Source organism: Scyliorhinus canicula, chromosome 8 (assembly GCF_902713615.1).
Source record: "Scyliorhinus canicula chromosome 8, sScyCan1.1, whole genome shotgun sequence".
Classification (NCBI taxonomy): domain Eukaryota; kingdom Metazoa; phylum Chordata; class Chondrichthyes; order Carcharhiniformes; family Scyliorhinidae; genus Scyliorhinus; species Scyliorhinus canicula.
The window spans coordinates 53,410,340-53,432,263 of NC_052153.1; the positions used below are offsets into that span (position 1 = coordinate 53,410,340).

The following is a 21,924-nucleotide window of genomic DNA, read 5'->3' on the forward strand; positions in this document are numbered from 1 at the left end:
ATTTCTCTTGTCTTTTTGGGGTTGTAGTGTATTTTTGATATGGTAGTGGGGAATGGAGGGTTTGGTAGAGATTGGCTGGGATTTTGTGTGTTTATTTGTGTTGGGTTTGTGGGATTATGGGGTCTGGTGTTTGGAAAGTTTGGACATGGGGGATTTGGGTGTTGGTTTAGTTTGTGTGGGAGAATGGGGGGGGGGGGGGGGGAGAAAGAGACTTTGCAGTCGTTGGATCCTGTATGGACAGGTTTCGATGGGCCTGGGAGGGGTGAATGGCGGGGAGACGGGGATGATACTGGGTGAGGTGCTTTTGAGAGGAAAAGGTTGGGGGATTCTGGGAAAGTGGGGTGGTGGGGAAGGAGCCAGGGGGCTGACAGTGATTATGATTAGGGCTAGATTCCGCCCAGTGGGTAGAGCCTGGAGAAGTGAGGGACGGGGGTGGTGAGAAACCCCCGGTCAGAGTGGTGATGTGGATAATGCGAGGACAGGGGGACACCGGTGAAGAGAGCAAGAGTTTTCCCGCAATTGAAAGCCGATGTGGTGTTGTTACAGGAGACCCATCTGAGGGTGAAGGACCAGATGAGTCTGAGGAACAGCTGGGTGATCAGCTTGGACTTGGACTTTGACAGCAAGACCTGGAGATGTGGCGACTCTGATGGACAAGAGGGTGAGGTTCAAGATGGAGAAGGTGGCAGCAGCGGAGGAGGTTTAAGTATGTGATAGTAACGGGTGCATTGGAGGGGACGTTGGTGGTGCTAGTGTATATGCCCCGAATTGGGATGATGTTGGGCTTGTGAAGAAAACGCTGGCCGCCAGAAAATGGATCGGATGTGAGGGGGGTTTTGGTGTGGTTGAAGTGCCCAGAGGTAGGAGAGGAGGAGAGGGTGGGATGGGAGGAGTCAGTGGGGGTGGAAGAAGTGCAGGTGGCGATAAGGAAGATGCAGACAGGCAAGGCACCAGGGTTGGGTGGTTTTCCTGAGGAATTTAAAAATGTTTAAGGATAAGTTGGCGCCGCTGTTGGTAGAAATGATTGAGGACACAATAGTTTGGGGAGCCTTGCCGGAAATGATATGTCAGGCATCCATTTTGTTGTTGCTTAAAAAGGATAAGGATCCGGTGGAGTGTGGGTGATGTAGGCCCATAACTTTGTTGAATGTGGAGGCCAAGATATTGGCGAAAGTCTTGGCGTTGAGGTTGAGGAGTGCCTTCCGCAGGTGATTGGGGAGGGTCAGATGGGGTTCGTTAAGGGTAGGCAGTTGTCGTTGAATGTGCGGTGACTGCTGAATTAGTGCTTTCTCCTGCAGAAGGAAGGGATTTGGAGGGGATTGTGGTGTTGAATGCAGATAAGATGTTTGATCGAGTTGAGTGGAGCTATCTGTTTGCAGTGTTGGAGAAATTTGGGAATACGTGGCTCAAAGACTGGTGTGGGAGAAGTTGGTTTTGGTTTGTGGGGCACTGGTATCAGTACTGGGGAAAGTGGAGGCTGTACACTTGGGACGGCTTCCATCTGAACTGTGCTGGTACCAGTATTCTTACAAATCACATAAAGGGAATATAGGCCCCTTAGAAAATGAGACTGGGGAAATAATAATGGCAGGAGTTAAACAAACACCTTGCGTCAGTCTTTTCAGTGGAAGACACTAATAACATTCCAAAAGTAAATAATCAAGCGGCAGAAGATGGGAGAAGGAAATAAATACAATAATAATCACCATGGAAACTAATGGGGCTAAAGGTCAATAAGTCCCGTGGTGTTGGGGGAGTATATTAGCATGGATAGAGGATTAGCTAATTGATAGAAGACAGAGAGTTGGAATAAGAGGAGCATTTTCAGGATGACAACCTGTAACTAGTGGAGTACTACAGGGTTCCATGCTGGGACCGCAATTATTTACAATATATATTAGTAACATGGACGAGAGAAGTGAATGCATTATTTTCAAGTTTGCAGATGACACAAAAATAGGTGGGAAGGCAAGTGATAAGGATGACACACACAGTCTACAGAGGAATATAGACAGGTTAGGCGAGGGCAAAAACTTGGCAGATGGAATGTAATGGAGGAAAATGTGAAGTTATGCAATTGGATGAAGTGTGTCCACCCGAGAGAGTCTCAGTGGTACCTAACCCCTGACCATCAGGGACCTAAACGACACCCCCCCAACCCCGGTCATGACCTTGAACAGGGTGAGTGATGAGATATTTCACCATCACTACTTGCACTGGTATTCACATTAATGTGATCTCTCTAATGTAGACGTTAGTGCACTGCTTTGCCCCAACGCTTCCAAAGGGTTGAGAACTTGGCTCCAACTATTTTGATGGAAAACAATTAAATTAAATTTAAAAAACTGAAGGACAAGTAAAAGGGGCTGCACCTTAAACGGTTACTGCCTTAAACAAAACTAAATCGCAAATGAAACTTCAAACGTCAAATCAAAATGCAATTTCAAGTGTTAATAAAGTACCCCAGACCCTGCTGGACCCACTAGACAAGGAAGGCCTCGATGGTACCTGTGGACACTGAATGCTCTCTCGCCAGGGACAACCGGCCGTGAATGTAGCCACAATAGAAGGGCAGACAGTCGGGTCAGCTGACCCCCTCGATTGCCCGCTGTCTGGACCCGTTTATGACAAGTTTGGCCAGACCCAGGTTGACGAGGAGGTCCTCCTCCCTCTCCTCACAGGGTCCCCGATTGTGCTGACTTAATTAGCACAATTGACTCATCAAGGAAGGATCAGGTAACTGATCAGGCAACTGGCTTCCTTTTGTGCCAGGCAAGGCATAGTTGATTTGTGTGATGATTGCAATTAGCATGTCAACCTTATCCTTAAAAGACACCCTCATTCCACAAGCTCACAAGATCTGCAGGTTAAACCATCCATCCATCTGTAATAACTTCTACCTTGACACTAATCCGGGACAGTCAAATCTCTATGACCTTCTTGGCTTGACCTTCCATTCAGCTTATCCCCTTTGTCCTCTGCTGCCTGAGGGTGGGATTCAAATCTCACAGTAGTCATCTTCCCCCGATTGAGGCGATCTTCAAGACCCCTTTCTTGAGTCCTCCACTCTACCCTTGCAGCCTGGAGTCTCATGGGCCCATATCCAAGAACCTCACCGTCGCGCCCAGTGCTCTGTAGTCATCTCCTCCCAATTACATTCCAGCTCTCACGCTGGAAGAGCACTCCCTTACTGGGAATATCAACACAAGCCCAGCAAGGAACGTATAGGACGCGCTGTTTGTATACCATCTGCCAGACTCCTCTAAACCTAGGTGCACACTGACATGAAGGGAAGGCAAGGCCTGTGAGTGACCCAACACCACCCACCCCCCCTCCAACCCCCCAAGATGGCAATACTGAATACACTTCGCCACCCCCGACCCAGAGTTGAACTTTTTTGGCACCAAGGTGAGGCTGACCAGAGTGCTCATCTCCATTATCCTCTTTGGAGGAGAGGTCCCCAGGTGTGCACGTTTTTCATAAAGTTGTTGGGGGGGGGGGGGGTTAATGACGGGCAGCACGTTAGCACAAGTGGATAGCACTGTGGCTTCACAGCACCAGAGTCCCAGGTTCGATTCCCCGCTGGGTCACTGTCTGTGCGGAGTCTGCACTTTCTCCCCGTGTCTGCGTGGTTTCCTCCGGGTGCTCCGGTTTCCTCCCACAGTCCAAAGACGTGCAGGTTAGGTGGATTGGCCATGATAAATTGCCCTTAGTGACCAAAAAGGTTAGGAGGGGTTATTAGGTTATGGGAATAGGGTGGAAGTGAGGGCTTAAATGGGTCGGTGCAGACTCGATGGGCCGAATGGCCTCCTTCTACACTGTATGTTCTAAGTCTAAGAATGGAATGTCCCGGAGTGAGTCTACGCTAATGACATGTTAATGTATTAAATGAGGTTCCCGCTGGCAAAATTTGCATTTTCCAATTCTCTCTGGATCTTGCGCACGTTATCAATATATACAAAGCTAGCCCAATTTTTCCTCATAAGACAATCCACCCATTCCAGATATTAGTCTGGTAAACCTTCTCTGAACTGTTTTCAAAGCATTTACATCCTCCTTTTAATAAGGAGACCGATACTGTACACAATACTCCAAATGTGATCTCACCATTGCCCTGTAGAACAGTCGCACATAACCTCCCTACTTTTGTATTCAATTCCCCTCGCAATAAATTATAACTTTCTATTAGATTTCCTAATTACATGCATACAAGCCTTTCGTGATTCATGCACTAGGACACTTGGATCCCTCTGAACCCCAGAGCTCTGCAATCTCTCACCATTTCGATGATATGCTTTTTTATTCTGCCTGCTGAAATGGAGAATTTCACATTTTCCCACATTATACTCCATTTGCCAGATCTTTGCCCACTCACTTAACCTATCTATGTCCCTTTGTAGCCTCCTTGTGTCCTTTTCAGAGTCCACTTTCCTACTTAACTTGTGTCATCAGCAAATTTACCAACTATAACTTTGGTCCCTTCATCCAAGTCATTTATATAAATTGTAAAATGTTGAAGCCCCAGCACTGATCCCTGTGGCACACTACTCATTACATCTTGCCAAAATAGTCTACTTGTTTGCAGTATTATATGACAGCCATTCTACTATTGTTAGATGTATCCTTGGTTAACTCACCTGCTAATTGTGCTGTAATGGCTTGGAAAGGCAACTGACGGAATTGCTGTACCAGTGTCTGAACCTTCCTGCAGCTCACTAGTTCATGTCGACCATAATCCAATTGATACACAGACACCAAACCATTTGTAAGAATTCCTTTCACCAATACACGGTACCACCTAGAATTACAAAGGTTATTCAATAAATTTACAAATACAATAGAGTTATTTATAGAAACAAAAATGGTTTCAAACGTCTCCATGTATATTAAGGTTGCCAACCCTCCGCGATTGCCTTTTTTGTGGAGTTTCCAGGAATTAATGTTTAATCTCCCAGACACTGTTCCATGTAATCCAGGACAAAAAAAATCATACGGGACCATCAAAACATCTGTATCTCATTGTTTCTATTTCCTTGGAACACTTCCATTTACTAGTTATAAAAATATTATAGATGGGAACAAAAGCTGTTTGACTGGGCAGGGTAGTTGGCTGCAGGATGAGATCTCCAGGAATAGATCGAATCAGAGTTGGTAGCTTTAATTTAAGTATTACAGTAACTAGAATATAAATATTGCAATGTGATTTTAAATTTCCATAATATAGTAGCAGTGGGTACAGAGAGTGTGGTAATAAAATTGCACTGCTCCTGCCCCTGAGCATTATACCCTGATCCCCAATTTTGGGTGGATGTTGGGTGAGGGCAGGACTGGGCTCAGCTATGAAACCTGTCCTGGTCAAAAAGCCTGGGGACACTCACTTTGTTGGTTCACGTGAAATAATAAGGCGGCTGTTTAGCACATTGGGCTAAATCGCTGGCTTTGAAAGCAGACCAAGGCAGGCCAGCAGCACGGTTCGATTCCCTTACCAGCCTCCCCGAACAGGCGCCGGAATGTGGCGACTAGGGGCTTTTCACAGTAACTTCATTGAAGCCTACTCGTGACAATAAGCGATTTTCATTTCATAATGGTAAGCGAGCATGATGCCTAGGAAAGCCAAGCATAATACTACAGGAATGAGTCCACCCCTTCAAGAATGTGGAAGGGGGTGGGGGGTGGAGAACAGACAGAAGAGAAATATTATATTTAAAAATGGCCACTTTAACAAGTTTTTGAACTTACAAATAAATAGTATGCAACACCACTAAAACATGAGTGGCTTGAGCTAATTTGTGAAGTACAGCTTGCACCACCTACTGGATAGAAATAACAACTTATCATTGCTAAAGACTTTTCTATTGGCTATGTCACCAGAAATGAAATGAAACCAAACTTTATAGTGTTTGGTAACCAGCTTGTTCCCAAATATTAAACTTGTTCCCTTTTAATTTTCTCCCCTCTTCTTCTGAAGGTAGCTATTCATGTTAAGTAAATGTCTCATGAGAAATGACTACCTTACAAGGTCTCGTTTCTTTGTGAACAAGGTTCGAGAACAAATATTGGCAAATGGGTAGCCCCTTCAGCCGTATCTGATATTTTCTTCATCCTACAGTCATATGTACACGTCACACCAGGGGTTGGTTACTTGGTAGCTGTCAGCGTAATGAACCTGATCTGAGTTTCCTCTTTCCTAGCCGAGGGGCATTGATGCAACATTTATTCTCCACCATTGCTCCAACTGAGACCAGCTAACAGATTAAATAAAGATTTAATCTGGTAATTTTCTGATTTCTATTTTCTCACCCCTGTATTTAGTCTTTATTTTCCTCCACTTTTTTGTTAACACCAAACTTCAGGCTTCCATAAAGAAGTTCTGTGTACATTCATTTTACTGAGAATTACAATCACAAGATTGACAGCTATCTGCTCCACATCTCTGTGAACAAGGTTATAGTTATTTGATTTTTGCCCCCTCCAGCTTCTGGCGAGTAGTGGCTCTGAGCAAACAAGTCAGCAGGGAGAAGGAAGGAAAATACTTTTTAAGCTTAGTATGTAGAATTAGACTGTACTGCAGGACAATAAATTGTTCAATGATTAATGGTATAGGCTTCAATTATATAGAGTAAATAAGATAGGTAAGCTCAGAGATGGACACTTGGAAGTCTGATATCATAGCTATTACTGAAACGTGACTCACAAAAGTGCATGAATGACAGATCAACATTCCTGGGTTACAGGGTGTTAAGACAGGAAATCACGGAAATAAAAAAAAGATGGGCTGCAATATTGGTTAAAGAAGCAATCAAAGCAGAGAGGAGGGACAATATTCAAAAGGATCAAATAAGGTCATGTGGGCTGAAGTGAGAAACACAAGCAATGACACTACATCAGAGTATACTATAGACAAATATCAAATATATATCAGAGGGAGATTGAAGAGCAAATATGTCGGATAACTGCAAAAAGAATAGGGCAGTAATGGTAAGGAACTTCAACTACATTAATATTAACTGGGATAGAATCAATGTAAAAGATACAGAATCTGCAGAACACTAAAACACATTCAGGAGAACTTGATTTTAGCCAGTCTGTAGCAGATTCTACAAGAGAAGAGACTTTTTCCCCCCTGAAATCATGCCGGGGGGGGGAGGAGGAGGAGGAGAGAGAGAGAAAGACTATCAACGGGAGAGCATTTTGTGACTGTAATTCGGTTATATTTAATTCTTGAAAAGTGCAAAGATAGATGTGGTAAGCTGCTCCTTTAAGGAGGCATGTTCCCAGAGGATCGTGTGACCCAATCAGCCGATGGAGCTGGAGCACACAAACCCCCGGGACAGAGTGCGGGTTTCTTATTCGGTAGAAGTTTGGAGTCTTGGAACAGGTTAGCTTTTATCTCACTCTCCATATATAGTTTCTTAATAAACCACTCATTTGTTAATCCACCTGATGGTTGCCCGTCCATCAGGATATTACATTGGCAATGAGGATCAACTGGAGTGTCTTCCTGCTGCTACAGAAGTCAGGAGAGCAGACCTCGTGTGAAAGATTTTCCTTCAAAGCAAACTTGTTCAGCAATGTGAGAGTGACACAATGCCCCTCTTCAGCAAATCAGAACCTTTCGACCCTAACCTGGAGTAATGGTAGTTGTATCTCAAATGCCTCTCTTATTTTTTCAAGGCCAATTAAATCGTGGTTGAGGGGGGAAGGGGGGGGGGTCCAGTTGGTAATCCTGCTAATGGTCTGCGGGGCTCCCACTTACAACTTCATTATGAGCCTGACTTCTCCAGTTTCCCCCCCCCCCCCCCCCCCCTCCAACTCCAAAATGTTTGAGGAGCTTGTGGAGTTAGTCAAGAGATATAATCACCCACATCCCTCGTTATGCAGCATTACAAATTCAATTTGACGACAAGGACCCCAGGGAAGATGATCGCGGCATTCATGGCGTGTGTAAAGCAAAAGGCCGAACAATGCGACTTTTGGTCTGTACTCGATGACACGTTCCGAGCCCTAGAGGCCATATTCGGGGGTGTCGGACCGGCCGGAGCTGCAGGCAGGTGCGGGGGCAGATGTTTTAGCCTTTGCCTCGCTGATTGCTCGCAGGTGGGTCTTGTTGGGGTGAAGGTCAGCTTCGCGGGGGGGGGGGGGGGGGGGGGGGGGGGGGAGGGTGAGGGTTTCAACAATTTTGGGGTTTGTTCTTCATGTACATTCGGGAGCTGGTTAGTGTTGACTGCTGAGAGTGGCAGGGTTTGGGGGTTTTTTGTTTGGGGTTGTTTTCCAGTGTACAATTGTTGAAAATTTGCTGAATAAAAATACTTCCAAAATAAAATACAAGAATTCAAGATTTATACGCTAAATTATCAGGAGACTTAACTTGCACCAAACTTGATGTGAGTCATTTAGAGTTAACTCAACAATTAGAGTTACACGAAACTTCCAGGGAATTTGTCACCATAGACAGAAACAAAGGCTCATTCCAGTATAACCAGTTATCGTTCAGAGTATCATCTCCATGTGTGATATTCCAGCACACCATGGAAAGTTTACTATAGGACCTACCCATGGTGATAGTCTCTCTCAATGATGTACTAATTACAGGAGAGTCCGCAGAGGAGCTCCTAGCAAATCTCAAAGAAGTCTTAAAAAAATTCAAGAAGGCCAGACTAAGGCTAAAACGAGAATAACATACGTTCCAAACACAGAAAGTGACATACTTAGCGTTATAATCCCAATGGAGGTCCCGAGATGAGGACCATACGGTTTCCCATGACCGCCGCAGAATATGAACTGCCCCTTTAAGGGGGCAGGGCTTCCACTTAACAAGGAGAGTCCCAACTTACATAAAAACCATGGCCTTGGTGCAGGTCGGGAAGAAACTCTTAAGGGAGTGGATGAGTTTGGATTTGTATCATAATAAATCTTGTTTGTTCATTTCTACCTATTGTCTATGCATCCTGCTTACCGCGGATTTAACACTTAGGATTCAGGGTAGACGTCATAGGGCTACACCCTCTGGAGGAGATGATCAAAGCAATTAAGGATGCACTGGCCCCCCCAAAATATGTTGGAATTGAAATGCTTTTTAGGAATGGTGAACTACTACGGCAGATTTATTCCTGATCTTTCCACAATGTTGGAACCCTCAAGAAACACCAGAGGTGGTATTGGAAAGAGCATCAGAAAAAAGCCTTTGAACTGGTTAAAGTAGCTTTACAGCCATCTGGTCTCTTGGTCCATCCTTACTTGCGACGTGTCTCCTTATGGAATTGGGGCGGTTTTGGCCCACAAGATGAAGATGGTGCAGAAAGGCCGATCACCTACGCCTTGAGGACTTTGACCAGTGCTGAATAAGCTTGCTCTCGAATTGAAGAGGGGGGACTATCCATAATATTTGGAGTCAAAAAGTTCCATCAATACTTCTATGGACGACATTTAACAGGTCTTACCGACCAGAAACCCCTGTTGGGGTTATTTAGGGAAGGAGGTTAAAGCCATTCTCTCTCTCTCTCTCTCTCTTCTCCCCCCCCCGTCGAGTTATCTTGTTAGCAACCTACGGTATACATTTCAACGTAGTCCAGTCATCCACATTTTGAACCCCCTTTCTCTTCCTCAGAGTACACTGCCTCCGCCAGTACCACAGATCATTCTTACTTTGCACTTTCTTGATACATTGCCAGTGTCGGATGGGGAGGTCAAGCTTTGGACCCAAAAGGACCCTTTATTTTCTCGCCCCCAAACTGAATTTTGAATTCTACCATACTATGGTCATTACTCCAGAGTGGATCCTTAACAATGAGGTCATTAATTAATCCCTCCTCATTACAGAATATCAAATCGAGAGTAACCTCCTCACTGGTTGGTTCCTCAACATACTGTTCCAGGAAACAATCTCTAATGCATTCACGGAACTCTGCCTCTAGGCTACCCTTGCCAATTTGATTCCTCTAGTCTATGTGCATATTAAAATCACCCATTATTATTGCTGTACTTGTCTTACAAGCCCCCAGTATTTCCTGTTTTAACTATGCTCCACTGTAGAACTACTGTTTGGAGACCTATAGATTACTCCTATCAAGGACTTTCCCGTTGTTATTTCTTATTTCTACCCAGACTGATTCCACATCTTGAGCTCAAGTGCTTTTGTCATTTCTCATTACAGCCCTGATCCCTTTCCGCACCAGAAGGGCTACACCACCTCCTTTTCCTTTCACCCTATCTTTCTGAAATACTGCATAACCTTGGATATTCAATTCCCAGACCTGGTCTCCCTGGAACCAAGCTTCAGTAATCCCCACCAAATCCAAGCATTTATTTTCTATTTGCACCGTTAACTCATTAAATTTGTTATGAAAGCTTCATGCATTTAGATACAAAGCTTTTAAATTTGTTTCCATGTTAAATTTCCCTACTCTTTTATAATTCCTTGGTGCATCCAGACGTTCACCTGTTCTGTCCCTCACCGTTATTTTCTGGTAACCATCCACCACATTGCTAACCTGCACTCTTCCCTCCTCCTTTAAATTGGACTTTCTCCTTGCCCTACAACTAACCCCCCCCAATTTAGTTTAAAGCCCTATATCCAGCGCTAGTTACGCAAATCACTCTGGCTCTGCCGGTGAGTTGTCCACTGCTATCTAACGACACTTAGGGCGGGAATTACCAGCTGTTTACGTCACGGGGGAAATGCCGGTCCCACAGCAGCGCACGGGCTTCCCAGCGTCGAGGGATGCTGTCAACAGGAAATCCTGTTGACAATGGCAGGACCAGTAATTCCCGCTGACTCTGCCAGCGAGTTCTCCATTGCTATCTAGCGACACTTGGGAAGGATTTACCAGCTGTTCACACTGACGGGAAATTCGGGTCCCACGCCGGTGCACGTGCTTCCCAGTGATGAGGGATGGCGGAAATTCTATTGACAATGGAGGGAACAGTAAGTCCCGCTGGCAGGTTGCCTACCCCCCCAAAAAAAAAATGTGGCGGGGTGGTTGGCAAATCCCTTCCTTAGTCACTTTTTTGTGCCCTGGGAATTTCTCACCCGTGTAGCTCACACATAATTGGTTTCATCATTGGGGAGCTGAACTCTGAGATAAGGCCACCATTTTGAAAGGGTTCCCCGATCTCCAAGGGAGCTTGTTGGTCACCCCCTCCCACATACATGGGCATTATGCCACACACCCCCAAGTGAGGACATCCCGTTATGGGGTCCCCTCTTTAGGCCCCCTCCCTGCACCTCCCCATCCTTCATAACTCTCACCCTCGCCATGGCCCCCTTCGGACCCTGACACTCTGGCAGCACTCATGTCGGCTTAGCAGTGCCAGCCTGGCAGTGCCAAGGGCCTGTGTTCCAAGGGGAGGGCCAAGAGTCCACCCTACACTCTCCCTGGCCACCCTCGGGCCTCCGATCACCTGGGAGTCCCCCTGGGTGCCGTTCCGCCAGGTCCCCTTTTGTGTGGGGCAGTACTGAATGGCACCTGTAGCCACCGAAGTTGGCCATTCCCTAAATATAAAATGGAGGAATGCAAAGCTTGCAGGTTAAAATGGACAATGTTTGCAGCACAAGCAGGCTGCACCAAGCCAATGTGTATTCTGTCTGTTAAGAGAGCAGACAGCACCGAAACAAACATTCCGCATACTAATGAGGCAATCTCCGGGATAGTTAACATAGCAATGGAATGATCCCAGGGACAATGGACACAAATAGAGAAGTGATTGCAACAGTGTATGGGAAACCAGACACCTCGACACCAGCGGGGTTCGAAAACAAAGCACCTGAAGGCCCGCCCAGTAGCCGAGGAACAGCCTCAGTATTGGGGGGATTCAAACAAATCGATTGGGAAGAGACCCAATCGATTCCCAGCAGGTAAAGGGCGCGAAGCCCTAGGACCTATAAAAGACAGGTCCCACACTTAGTTTGTTCTTCTTGACCAGCCCTCCTCTCTGGACCAGCCCTCTGGACCAGCCTTTTACCGAAAAGACCTTGACCGAGAGGGAGGAGAGGTTTGGGACAGCAGCCGCCAGCAAGTAAGTGTCTCACAACGATCGCTACCAGAGATAGACACTCCTGACCCCTTTTTAACCCGTACCAACCTGAAGTCTGCAGACCAGAGCAGAGCAAGCACACTCACCAAGAACGAGCGACATTTAGTGGCGACTCCCAGACGGTACTCGATTAGAAGTGGCCCCCCCACTCCGAGAGAACCCAGAAATTTGAATTTGAAATCCAATTGGGAAAAGGAAAAACCACAAGTGTTCAAGGAGTTCAAATCAATAATCATAATTCGGAAGTGTGTTTTTGCATTCGTAACTAACAGGGTTGTAAGGTTAAACCGAGAGATTTTTGTAGCGACAAACTGTGGGGAGTTTTATAAGTCGGAACATAGCGAAAGCCGTACCCGTATGTTAAAGCATTGCCTTATCATCCCTCGTTCCAAATTAAAAGAGAGCATAAAGAAAAGGAAATGGCCATGCAGGCAATGGAACGCCTCATGAACCCAGAGCAGTTCGTGGTCGCAGCGACCAACAGTAGCAGCGTAGGTCAGTGTCCCGTATGGGAGCTGGAACTCAGGAAGTACCTCAAAGGGAAAGGATAAAATCCCAATTGGATTTCAAGGATGCCATTTGGAGTGTATTTTGTGTGAATGAGGAGACAGGTCCCGGGAGTATAGGACATACTTGGTGGGAGAACCTATCTCAAATTCATAAAAAGAGTTTAGGAAAAGCACGCAAGCCGATGGCAATTGTGTCCTGCTTGGCACAATTGCGAGGCACCGAGGAGGTCGTTCGGACGCTCCGCAAAGAATTAGAAGAAAAGAATAGAATGAGCAAAGTCGACATTTGCGATGTCGAAAAGGAAAACATAGAATTAAGAAGGAAGTTGGCAGAGAAGGATAGAGAGGTGAATGATGCCAAGAGGGCACATCAGTCTTGTCTAGCCCATCTGAGCAGTTCCCAAACCCAGTATGAGAAAGCCTATCAGGATGTGCAGTGCGCAGTTCTGATAAGAGAAGATTCTGAGAAGCAGGTAGAGGCACTGCAAAGGCAATGCTCTGACCTAAAGGCAGCTTTAAGAGCACTCCATGCTGCCACCACTGAGCAAAGGCAAAGCACAGTGGATCATGTGAAATGTAGGAAGCAGATTGCGCAGCTGCAATCTCTGCTTTCTGTGCAGAATGGGTTCCAAGAGACATTGGAACCCAGTTAGATGAGGAAAATGCCCCAGATTGACAGGAATTAAGCGAAACCGCGCAGCGCTATGTTCAGGGAACATGTGCGCCAGCAGCGCAACAGAAAAGGAAAGCGCCCCAACCCCCCACAGATCAGATAGCACCCGCACCTATGAACCCAGTCACCACCCAAAGAAAGGCAACCACAGAAGGCGCACCCGAGGTCACCTACACCACCCCCTTAACCGTAACACAACAAAGGGACGCATGTGAGAAAATCACCCCGTTCCTCCCCACTGCAGACCCCCACCAATTTTTCGCAAGAGTGAAGCAACAGGCGACCATGTACAGCCTGGATGAGCGAGAGCAGGAAAAGCTCACAGTGTTTAGTTTAGACCCATCGGTTGTAGTAGCCCTCCCCGACCCACAGAACGTTGGAGGAGGCACCCTCGAAGAGATGCATACAGCTATTTTAGTCGTGATAGGGTACAACAGAGGAGACCCCGTCGAAGGCCTAAATAAATGTAGGCAGAAGAGGACAGAGCACCCCACAGCTTTCGCAGGAAGGCTGTGGATCCATTTCACTGCCGTTTTTGGCGATTTAGACCGCGCACATTTAACCCGCGATAATATGGTTAAATGGACCCGCACCATAATCTCCCACGCCACAGATGCAGGACAGAATGTCTGCAGCAGTTATGACCCCTCAGAAGAGGCCCATAATGAAAAATGGGTTTTGAAAAGATTGTCCCACGCTTGGGAACAATCCGTCCAAGGCAAGGTTAAAGTTAAGACCCCAGAAGAAGCTCAGGCTGCAGCAGATATACAGGCAGTAAGAGCGCACCAAAACCCCGCATGGGTAAATGAAGGAAAGAATAGCCCCCCACAGAAGTCGCAGGAATGTTGCAACTGCGGACAGTTAGGGCATTTCGCAAGGGAATGCAACGGCCCGCAGAAATCTCAGAGAGGCCAGCAGACAGGCACTCTGACCAGGAACAAAGTAAAGCCAATACACAGTATAGAGACGCAGTCAGGACAGACCAATGTGGACGGAACGGACTGACGGTGTTCGGGCTCCCCCACTTGGGTCTGTGGCACCCTCTGGGACTGATCCGGAAGACCGGTGGTCACAGCAAAAATTAGAGGGAAGCCCATAGAATTATTTTGGGACACAGGAGGGTCCCGCACTACCATTAATTCCTCCACTACACCACAGGCAGACACGTGGCCCACTACAGCTTCAATTACACTCAGCGGATTTACAGGTCACTCACAGCAGGGACACATTACAGCCCCTGTATCAATCCAACTAGGGAACATCTCCACCAGACACCCCGTTGTGTTAGTTAATCTGCCCCGCACAGCAGAACACATACTGGGCATTGACTTCATGAATGCCCACAGCCTGTCGTTCGATCCAGTAAATCAGTGTGTCTGGAGAATGGCAAAATCAGACAGAGCACCTGCAACTCTCACAGTAGGAGAGTATGCGAACAAGATTAGCGCAGTAGGCGACTATTGTTTTGACCCGACCACGCTTAGCATGGACAAACAGGTTAGGGCAGTTTTGAACAGACACAGGACAGCATTTGCCAGTCACCGGCATGACTGCGGCAGAATGACTGGACAAGTTCAAGTTACTGGACCTGACCCGAGACCACAGAGACAGTACCGATTTCCCCTAGAAGCAGAGGGAGAAATTGGAAAGGTTATAGAGAGCTTATTAGAACAGAGTGTACTTAGGACAGTAGCCTCAACTAATAATGCTCCGATCACCTGGGAGTCCCCCTGGGTGCCGTTCCGCCAGGTCCCCTTTTGTGTGGGGCAGTACTGAATGGCACCCAACTGCGGCCTCCCAAGGGAGGCCGGTAGATACCGGGTAAGTAGGCCTTAGGTAGATTTAAGGCCTACTTACGCGAGGACAGCTTGGTCTCACCCATTATAGAATCATAGAATTTACAGTGCACCGGACTTTGAAAGAACACCCTACTTAACCCCACGCCTCCACCCTGTCCCCACAACCTAGTAACCCCACTAACCTTTTAGACACTAAGGGGCAATTTAGCAAGGCCAATCCATCTAACCTGCACATCTTTGGACTGTGAGAGGAAACCGGAGCACCCGGAGGAAACCCATGCAGACACGGGGAGAAAGTGCAAACTCCACATAGACAGTGACCCAAGGTTTCACCCGGCATCTTTCATTGGGACGCGACATGGCCGGGAGATCGTGCCCATTAACTGTATTTCTCTCTTCATAGATTCTGCAAGACCCATTTTTTCCAGCATTTCCTTTTTTTACTTCTTCACCGTGATGAGTTTTTTTGTGATGAAGCATATAAATCTATTAGGTTATTCTACAGAGGTGCCATTTATATTACAACACACCTCCAGCTCCTTACTTACACTTCCTTGTTAAATCACTCCCTTTGTCTTTACAGGCATAAATGCAGGCACTATAGTTTCCACTATCTTATACATGAACCAACTCTAATGTGTGCCTGGGTAGGACTATGGTGGTATTACAATTAGATTTTAATAAATAACCACAAAAAAGTTGGCACATCCACCTGCAACCGAAAATACATACCTGAATTTTTATTTTAATACTGGTACTTTACTTAGCTTATAGTAAATACATTTAAGCTAAAATACTTACTTGTTATCCAGTTGTGCAGCAAATATTTTGTTCTTTTCTACTGGCACAAATTGCCATTCAGTACTGTTGTAATAGAGGACCATTTCTTCCATAAGAACCTCTAACTTGTACAGTTCCTGCCAGGGTTGAAAAACAAAGTGCCCTGGATGACAAGCTACCGAAATAAAGACATCCATGTGCTCCCCAGGCTGTGGCAATACAAATGGAGAAGGAAGCACATTGTGCACAATGTGGGGGGCAACCATCTTGATTGGTGCAATACCAAAGTCCTTGACTGGGCTTTTTGTGTCAAACTCAGATGTAATATTTGCATCACCCTTATTGCTTGGAAAACTGGTAGCAGAACTCCGTTCAACACTCAGGTAAACATCCTTCCTGTGCTTCCACAGGTCTGCATTTGTTATTTTATGATTGATGCTACGCTCCGGATTGGGAAAATTTTTCGATGTAAATAAGTAAATATGAACTAGTCCTTTAGTCTCATCAACTTTCACAACCTAGAAAAGGTAAAAATCAAACAATTACAACTGAGCCTTGAAGATCAAAATCACAGGTAGTCTTTCAGTAACACATTCATCCTACATTTACCTTAATACTGCAATCAGAGCAGTTTAACACGGTGTCTCTAAGCCACAGTACTGCATCCGGTGTCCACATGCCAATATTAAATGTCAGGTCTGCCAAGCAGCACTTTATGGCCTAAGAAAGAAACAACACAATCAAATTTTAAAATATAACCAGTCATGTCTACAAATTTACAATTTCTGTCCCTAGTCATTAATCAGTGATACTCCTTTGTCTTTGGGAACTCAGGTGAAGACATGATCAACACATCTGTTCTGCCTGTGATGTAACAGCTTATTAATATCACTGTCACATGAAGAATGTCCACTCGGGTGAGGACCCAAATGGTTGCTAGGGCATGTGAAATTATACCTTATCAAGAGGCAGTGCTTTCAGAAGAAGAGGTAATTAGGGGATGGGTTGGGAGATAGGAGGGGTTACATGCAGATACAAGATACTTACAGAACACAAGGTCATAAGAAATAAGAGTAGGCCATTCGGCCCATCAAGTCTGCTCTGCCAATCAAAAAGACCATTGATTTGATCACGGCTTTAACATCATATTTCTGCCTGCCCTTCCATAATCCTCGACTCCCTTATTAATTAAGCATTTGTCTAGCTCAGTATTGAATATATCCAATGATCCAGGCTCCACTGCTTGCCGGGGAAGAGAATTCCAAAGACCAATGATCCTCACAGAAGAAATTCCTCTCGGCCTCCTTTTCTCCAAGGAAAACAGTCCCAACCTCTCCAATCTGTCCTCATAGCTAGTTCTTTATCCCTGGAATCATTCTCGTCAATCTCCTCTGTACTCTCTTTCCATTGCCTTCACATTTGAAAGAGCACTCTACCGAGACCCACGCCACCACCCTATTCCCGTAACCCAGTATCCCAAGTGCTCCTTTCTGGACACTAAGTGGCAATTTAGCATGGCCAAGTCACCTAACCAGCACATCTTTGGACTTTGGGAGAAACCCAGAGCACCTGGAGGAAACCCACACAGACACAGGAAGAACGTGCAAATTCTACACAGACAGTTACCCAAGGCCAGAATTGAACCCAGGTCCCAGGTACTGTGAGGCAGCAGTGCTAACCACTGTGCAGCCAAGCCGGTTCCTTACGTATGGCACCCCGATACCGGATGAGACCTAACTAGCGTCTTACACAAGTTCATATAACCTCCTTACTGTTGTACTCAATGCTCCTATTAATGAAGCCTAAAATACAGTATGCTTTATTAACTGCTCTCTCAACATGCCCTGTCATCTTCAATGACTTATGTACACACACATCAAGGTCCCTCTGTTCCGGCACCTACTTTAGAGTTTCTCCCTTTATTTTATACTGTCTCTCCAAATGTTTCCTGCCAAAAAGAATCACCTCACACTATTCTGCATTGAACTGCATCTAATAATAATATTATTAGGAAGAGCAACGGTGCCAACACTGACCCCTGGGAACTCCGCTACAAACATTCCTCCAATCTGAAAAACAACCGATTTTCACTACTGTTTCCTGCGTCTCAGTCAGTTTCTTATCCGAGTGCCTACTTTCTCGTTTATCCATGATCTAGAATTTTGCTCACAGGACTGTTGTGTGCAATGTAATCAAATGTCTTTTGAAAATCCACATACACCACATCAACAGCGTTGCTCTTATCAACTTTCTCTGTTACCTGCTCAAAAACTCCAGCCAGTTAGTTAAACATGATTTTCCTTCAATAAATTCATGCTGGATTTCCTTAATAATCCTGAACTTGTCTAAGTTACTACTGATTTTGTCCTGGACTATAGTTTCAAGAAGGTTCCCTACCACTGAAGTCAAACTAACTGGACTGTAGATGCCGGCTTTATCCTTGCGCCCCTTTTTAAACAAAGGAGTAAATTTCACAATTCCCCAGTCCTCTGGCACCACTCTATGTCCAAGGAAAACTAGAGGATTATCACCAATCTCTTTGCAATTTCCACTCTCACTTCCCTCAGTACACCCTTGGATGCATCTCATCCAGACCTGGGATTTTAATCTATTTTAAGTAAGGATAGCCTATCTAACACTTCCTTCTGCTCAATTACAAATTATTTTAAGGTACCAGTTACCTCCTCTCACCGCGGCCCGAGGAGCATTTTCTTCCTTTGTAAAGACAGATGCAAAGTACTCGTTTAATACCTTTGCTATTTCTCCGACCTCCAAATGCATATCTCCTTTATTATCCCTCACTGGCCCTACTCTTTCTTTTATCACCCTTTTATTATTTATATGCTTAAAAAAGACCTTGGGATTTCCTTTTATGTGAGCTGCCAGTCTATTTTTTCAAGCTTTTCTGATTAGTTTTTTTCACTTCCTCTCTGGTCCTTCTATATTCAACCTAATTCTCCATTGTATTTTCTACTCGACATCTTTGGGATGCTAACTTTTTCCATTTCATCTTCACCTCTACCTCTCTTATCATCCATGGTGCTCTGGATTTATTTGTCCTACCTTTCCCTTTCAAAGAAATATACCGTGACATTGCCTACAGCAGTGCTTCTCAAAGTGTGGTACGAGTACCGGTGCCGGTACTCGAGCCATCGTCTGCCGGTACTTGGAGTGTTTCCAGAATAGAAAGAGACAGTAATCCTGGATTGGCTTGTTTCGCTTACCGGTCCCTGGCACATTGAAAAAATAAACTGCCGGTACACCACATCAGATAGTTTGAGATGCACTGGCCTGCAGTATCTTTTCTTTTCTGCCAACATTTGATTCTAACTCACTCAACTCGGATGCATTATCATCCCATCGAATTTGGGTTCCCCCATTAATCATTCCTGCTCTGGATTGTTCCTCATCCATTTCCATGGCCAACCTAAACCTTATGATACAATGCTCGTACACGGATATTTGATCCACTTGGGCCAACTCAATCCCAGAACCAGGTCCAACAGTGCCTGCTCATGCTTTGGACTGGAAACATACTGCCGCATGAAACTATTTTGAATACATTCCAGGAACGCTCACCCCTCTTATCCCTTTCACTATTCCTATCCCAGTCTATATTTGGATAATTCAAATCCCCCATTATAATTACTCTATAATTCTTGCATCTCTTTAATTTCTTTGCGTAAGTGTTTCTCTACATCCCTTCAACTAGTTGGTAGTCTATATACTCCATCAATCAATGTTATTGCAACTTTTTCATTCGTTACCTCTGGCCAGAGAGATTCTGTTTTTGACCTCGCCAGAACACCCTCTCTGCCCAGTATTGGAATGCCACTTTAATCAATACTGCCATTTCCCACCCCCTTTTCTTCTTTGCCTGTCTCTGCTAAACACCTTGTACCCAGGAATATTTAACACCCAGTCTTGCCCATCTTTGAGCCAAGTCTCTGTTCTAGCTCTATCAAAATTCCATTTGTAAACTGTAGTTCATCAACCTTATTAACCACACTCCATGCATTCACATTGATGCACACTAATCCTGATTTAGGCTTTTTTACTACCTCCCCTTACTCTAACCCAGGGGTGGGCAAACTTTTCCGTGCAAGGGCCACATTCAGAAATTCACAATTTTAAAGGGCCGCATAGTATATTAGTTAATAGTCCCGGTTGTAACCAATTAGCGTGCGGCATATACCTCAGCGCTTCCCCCGGCGGCATCCTGCCTTTAGCCCTCTTTTTCTCTACTTTTCAAAAATGGCACTTCACCCGGCTATGATTCTGGGCGCCTCATATAGAACATAGAACATTACAGCACAGAACAGGCCCTTCGGCCCTCGATGTTGTGCCGAGCAATGATCACCCTACTTAAGTCAACGTATCCACCCTATACCAGTAACCCAAAAGCCCCCCCCATTAACCTTATAAAAAAAAAAATTAAAAAATAAAAATAAAATTTTTTTTTTTTTTTAATGACTTGATCTTGGTGGGCCGCATAAAGACCTTTGGCGGGCCGCATGCGGCCCGCGGGCCGTAGTTTGCCCACCCCTGCTCTAACCCTATCCAATGACTCTAACCCCATCCAATGACCTACTATTGTCTACTCTAATTCTATCAAACTCTCCAAGTATTCTATTTACACCTTGCTACTACTCTCGGATACATCCTCCTTACCAGTTAATACTTTTCTCCTTTCCACTGCCAGTTTTTCTCCTTTCCACTCTGAATTGCCCCTCAGGTTCCCATCTCCCTGCCAATCTAGTTTAAACCCTTCCATAAGCACCAGCAAACCTCCCGCATGAGGACATTAGTCCCAGACCTGTTAAAGTGTAACCCATTCTTCTTGCACAGGACACACCTGCCCAGAACCGATCCCAATGCCTCAGAAATCTAAAGCCCTCCCTCCTACTCCATTTCTCCAGCCACGTGCCAAACTGCTCAATCGTCCGATTCTTAAGCTCACTGGCGTCCAAGTCACTAATGTAGATTGTAAGTGTTGAGGCCCCAGCACTGATTTCTGTGGCACGCCACTAGTTATAGTTTGCCAAACCTGAAAATAATCTATGTATTTCAACTGTTTCCTGTTAAGTTAGCCAATCCTCTATCCATGCTGATACAATTTGCCCAACAACATGAGCACTTATCTCTTATGTGCCATTTATCTAATGCCTTTTGGAAATCAAAATACACAATATCTAATTTCTCCACCTTGTTTGTTACTTCCTCAAAGAACTCTAGTAAATTTGTCAAACACAACTTCCCTTTCACAAAACCATTCCGAGCAGCACTGCATTCTTCCTGCAGTTGGGGAATCCTTTGGCATTGTTTCATTTGGAGTATTGCATTTATTTGAAATATACTACTATATTTATTGAATAAGAAACATCACTCCAAATTCATTTCAAAATTAAAGCTACTGGGTAAGGACTTCAATCTTATCCATAACTCTAAAACTCAAATTGGCAGAAGGTAGGAAGTGTTCTACAAGGATGGGTGTTGGAATTATTATTGTTCACAATTTACATAAATGATTCAGAGTCAAGAATTAGAAGTGCAACTTCATATTTTCTGATCACACCAAATTGGGAGTGTGATTAATATAGGGATATTGCATCAAATCCCGAAAGTATTAATAAACTTGCAGAATAGGTTTGTAATTGTCAAATAAATTTCAATACAGATAAGTATGATGTAATACATTTTGGTGGGAAGATAGGTGTCTCGAACAAGTGAAGGTCAGAGGGATCTGGGTACAGATACACAATTCACAAGAGCAGCTATCCAGGTTACCACAGCCAGAAAACACAAACAATACATTGGGATTCAATTTTAAAGGGACAGAGTTGAGAAGGAAAGAATTTAAATTTATATAGAATCTTGGTTAAACCACAGTACCAGGTATATTTTGGGTCTCAATATCTCATGAAGGATACAGAGGCACTCGGGATAGTGCGAAAAAAAACTTACTAAAATAATGGAACTGAAAGGTTATACCTAGCAGGAAAGACTGAACAAGTTGGGTCACTCATCTCGAGAAAGGACTGAGGTATGCCCTGATAAAGATCATTAAGATTATGAAAGGTTTTGAAAGAGTCAACAGCGATAACATGTTTCCACTTGAAGGTGAGACTAG

The 21,924-nt window shown here is 44.9% G+C and overlaps 1 protein-coding gene across 4 annotated transcripts in view; it reads right to left on the reverse strand.

Annotated features, from left to right (window-relative positions):
• Positions 1–21,924, reverse strand: part of LOC119970262 (tudor domain-containing protein 7-like) — a 210,945-nt gene that overhangs the window by 13,797 nt on the left and 175,224 nt on the right. For all 4 annotated transcript variants that reach the window (XM_038804596.1, XM_038804593.1, XM_038804594.1 and 1 more), the window contains 3 exons: positions 16,404–16,514; positions 15,816–16,312; positions 4,638–4,798 (listed from right to left, as the gene is read on the reverse strand). In XM_038804596.1, coding sequence (XP_038660524.1) covers positions 4,638–4,798; positions 15,816–16,312; positions 16,404–16,514 — 769 coding nt within the window. The remainder of the gene's footprint in view (positions 1–4,637; positions 4,799–15,815; positions 16,313–16,403; positions 16,515–21,924) is intronic.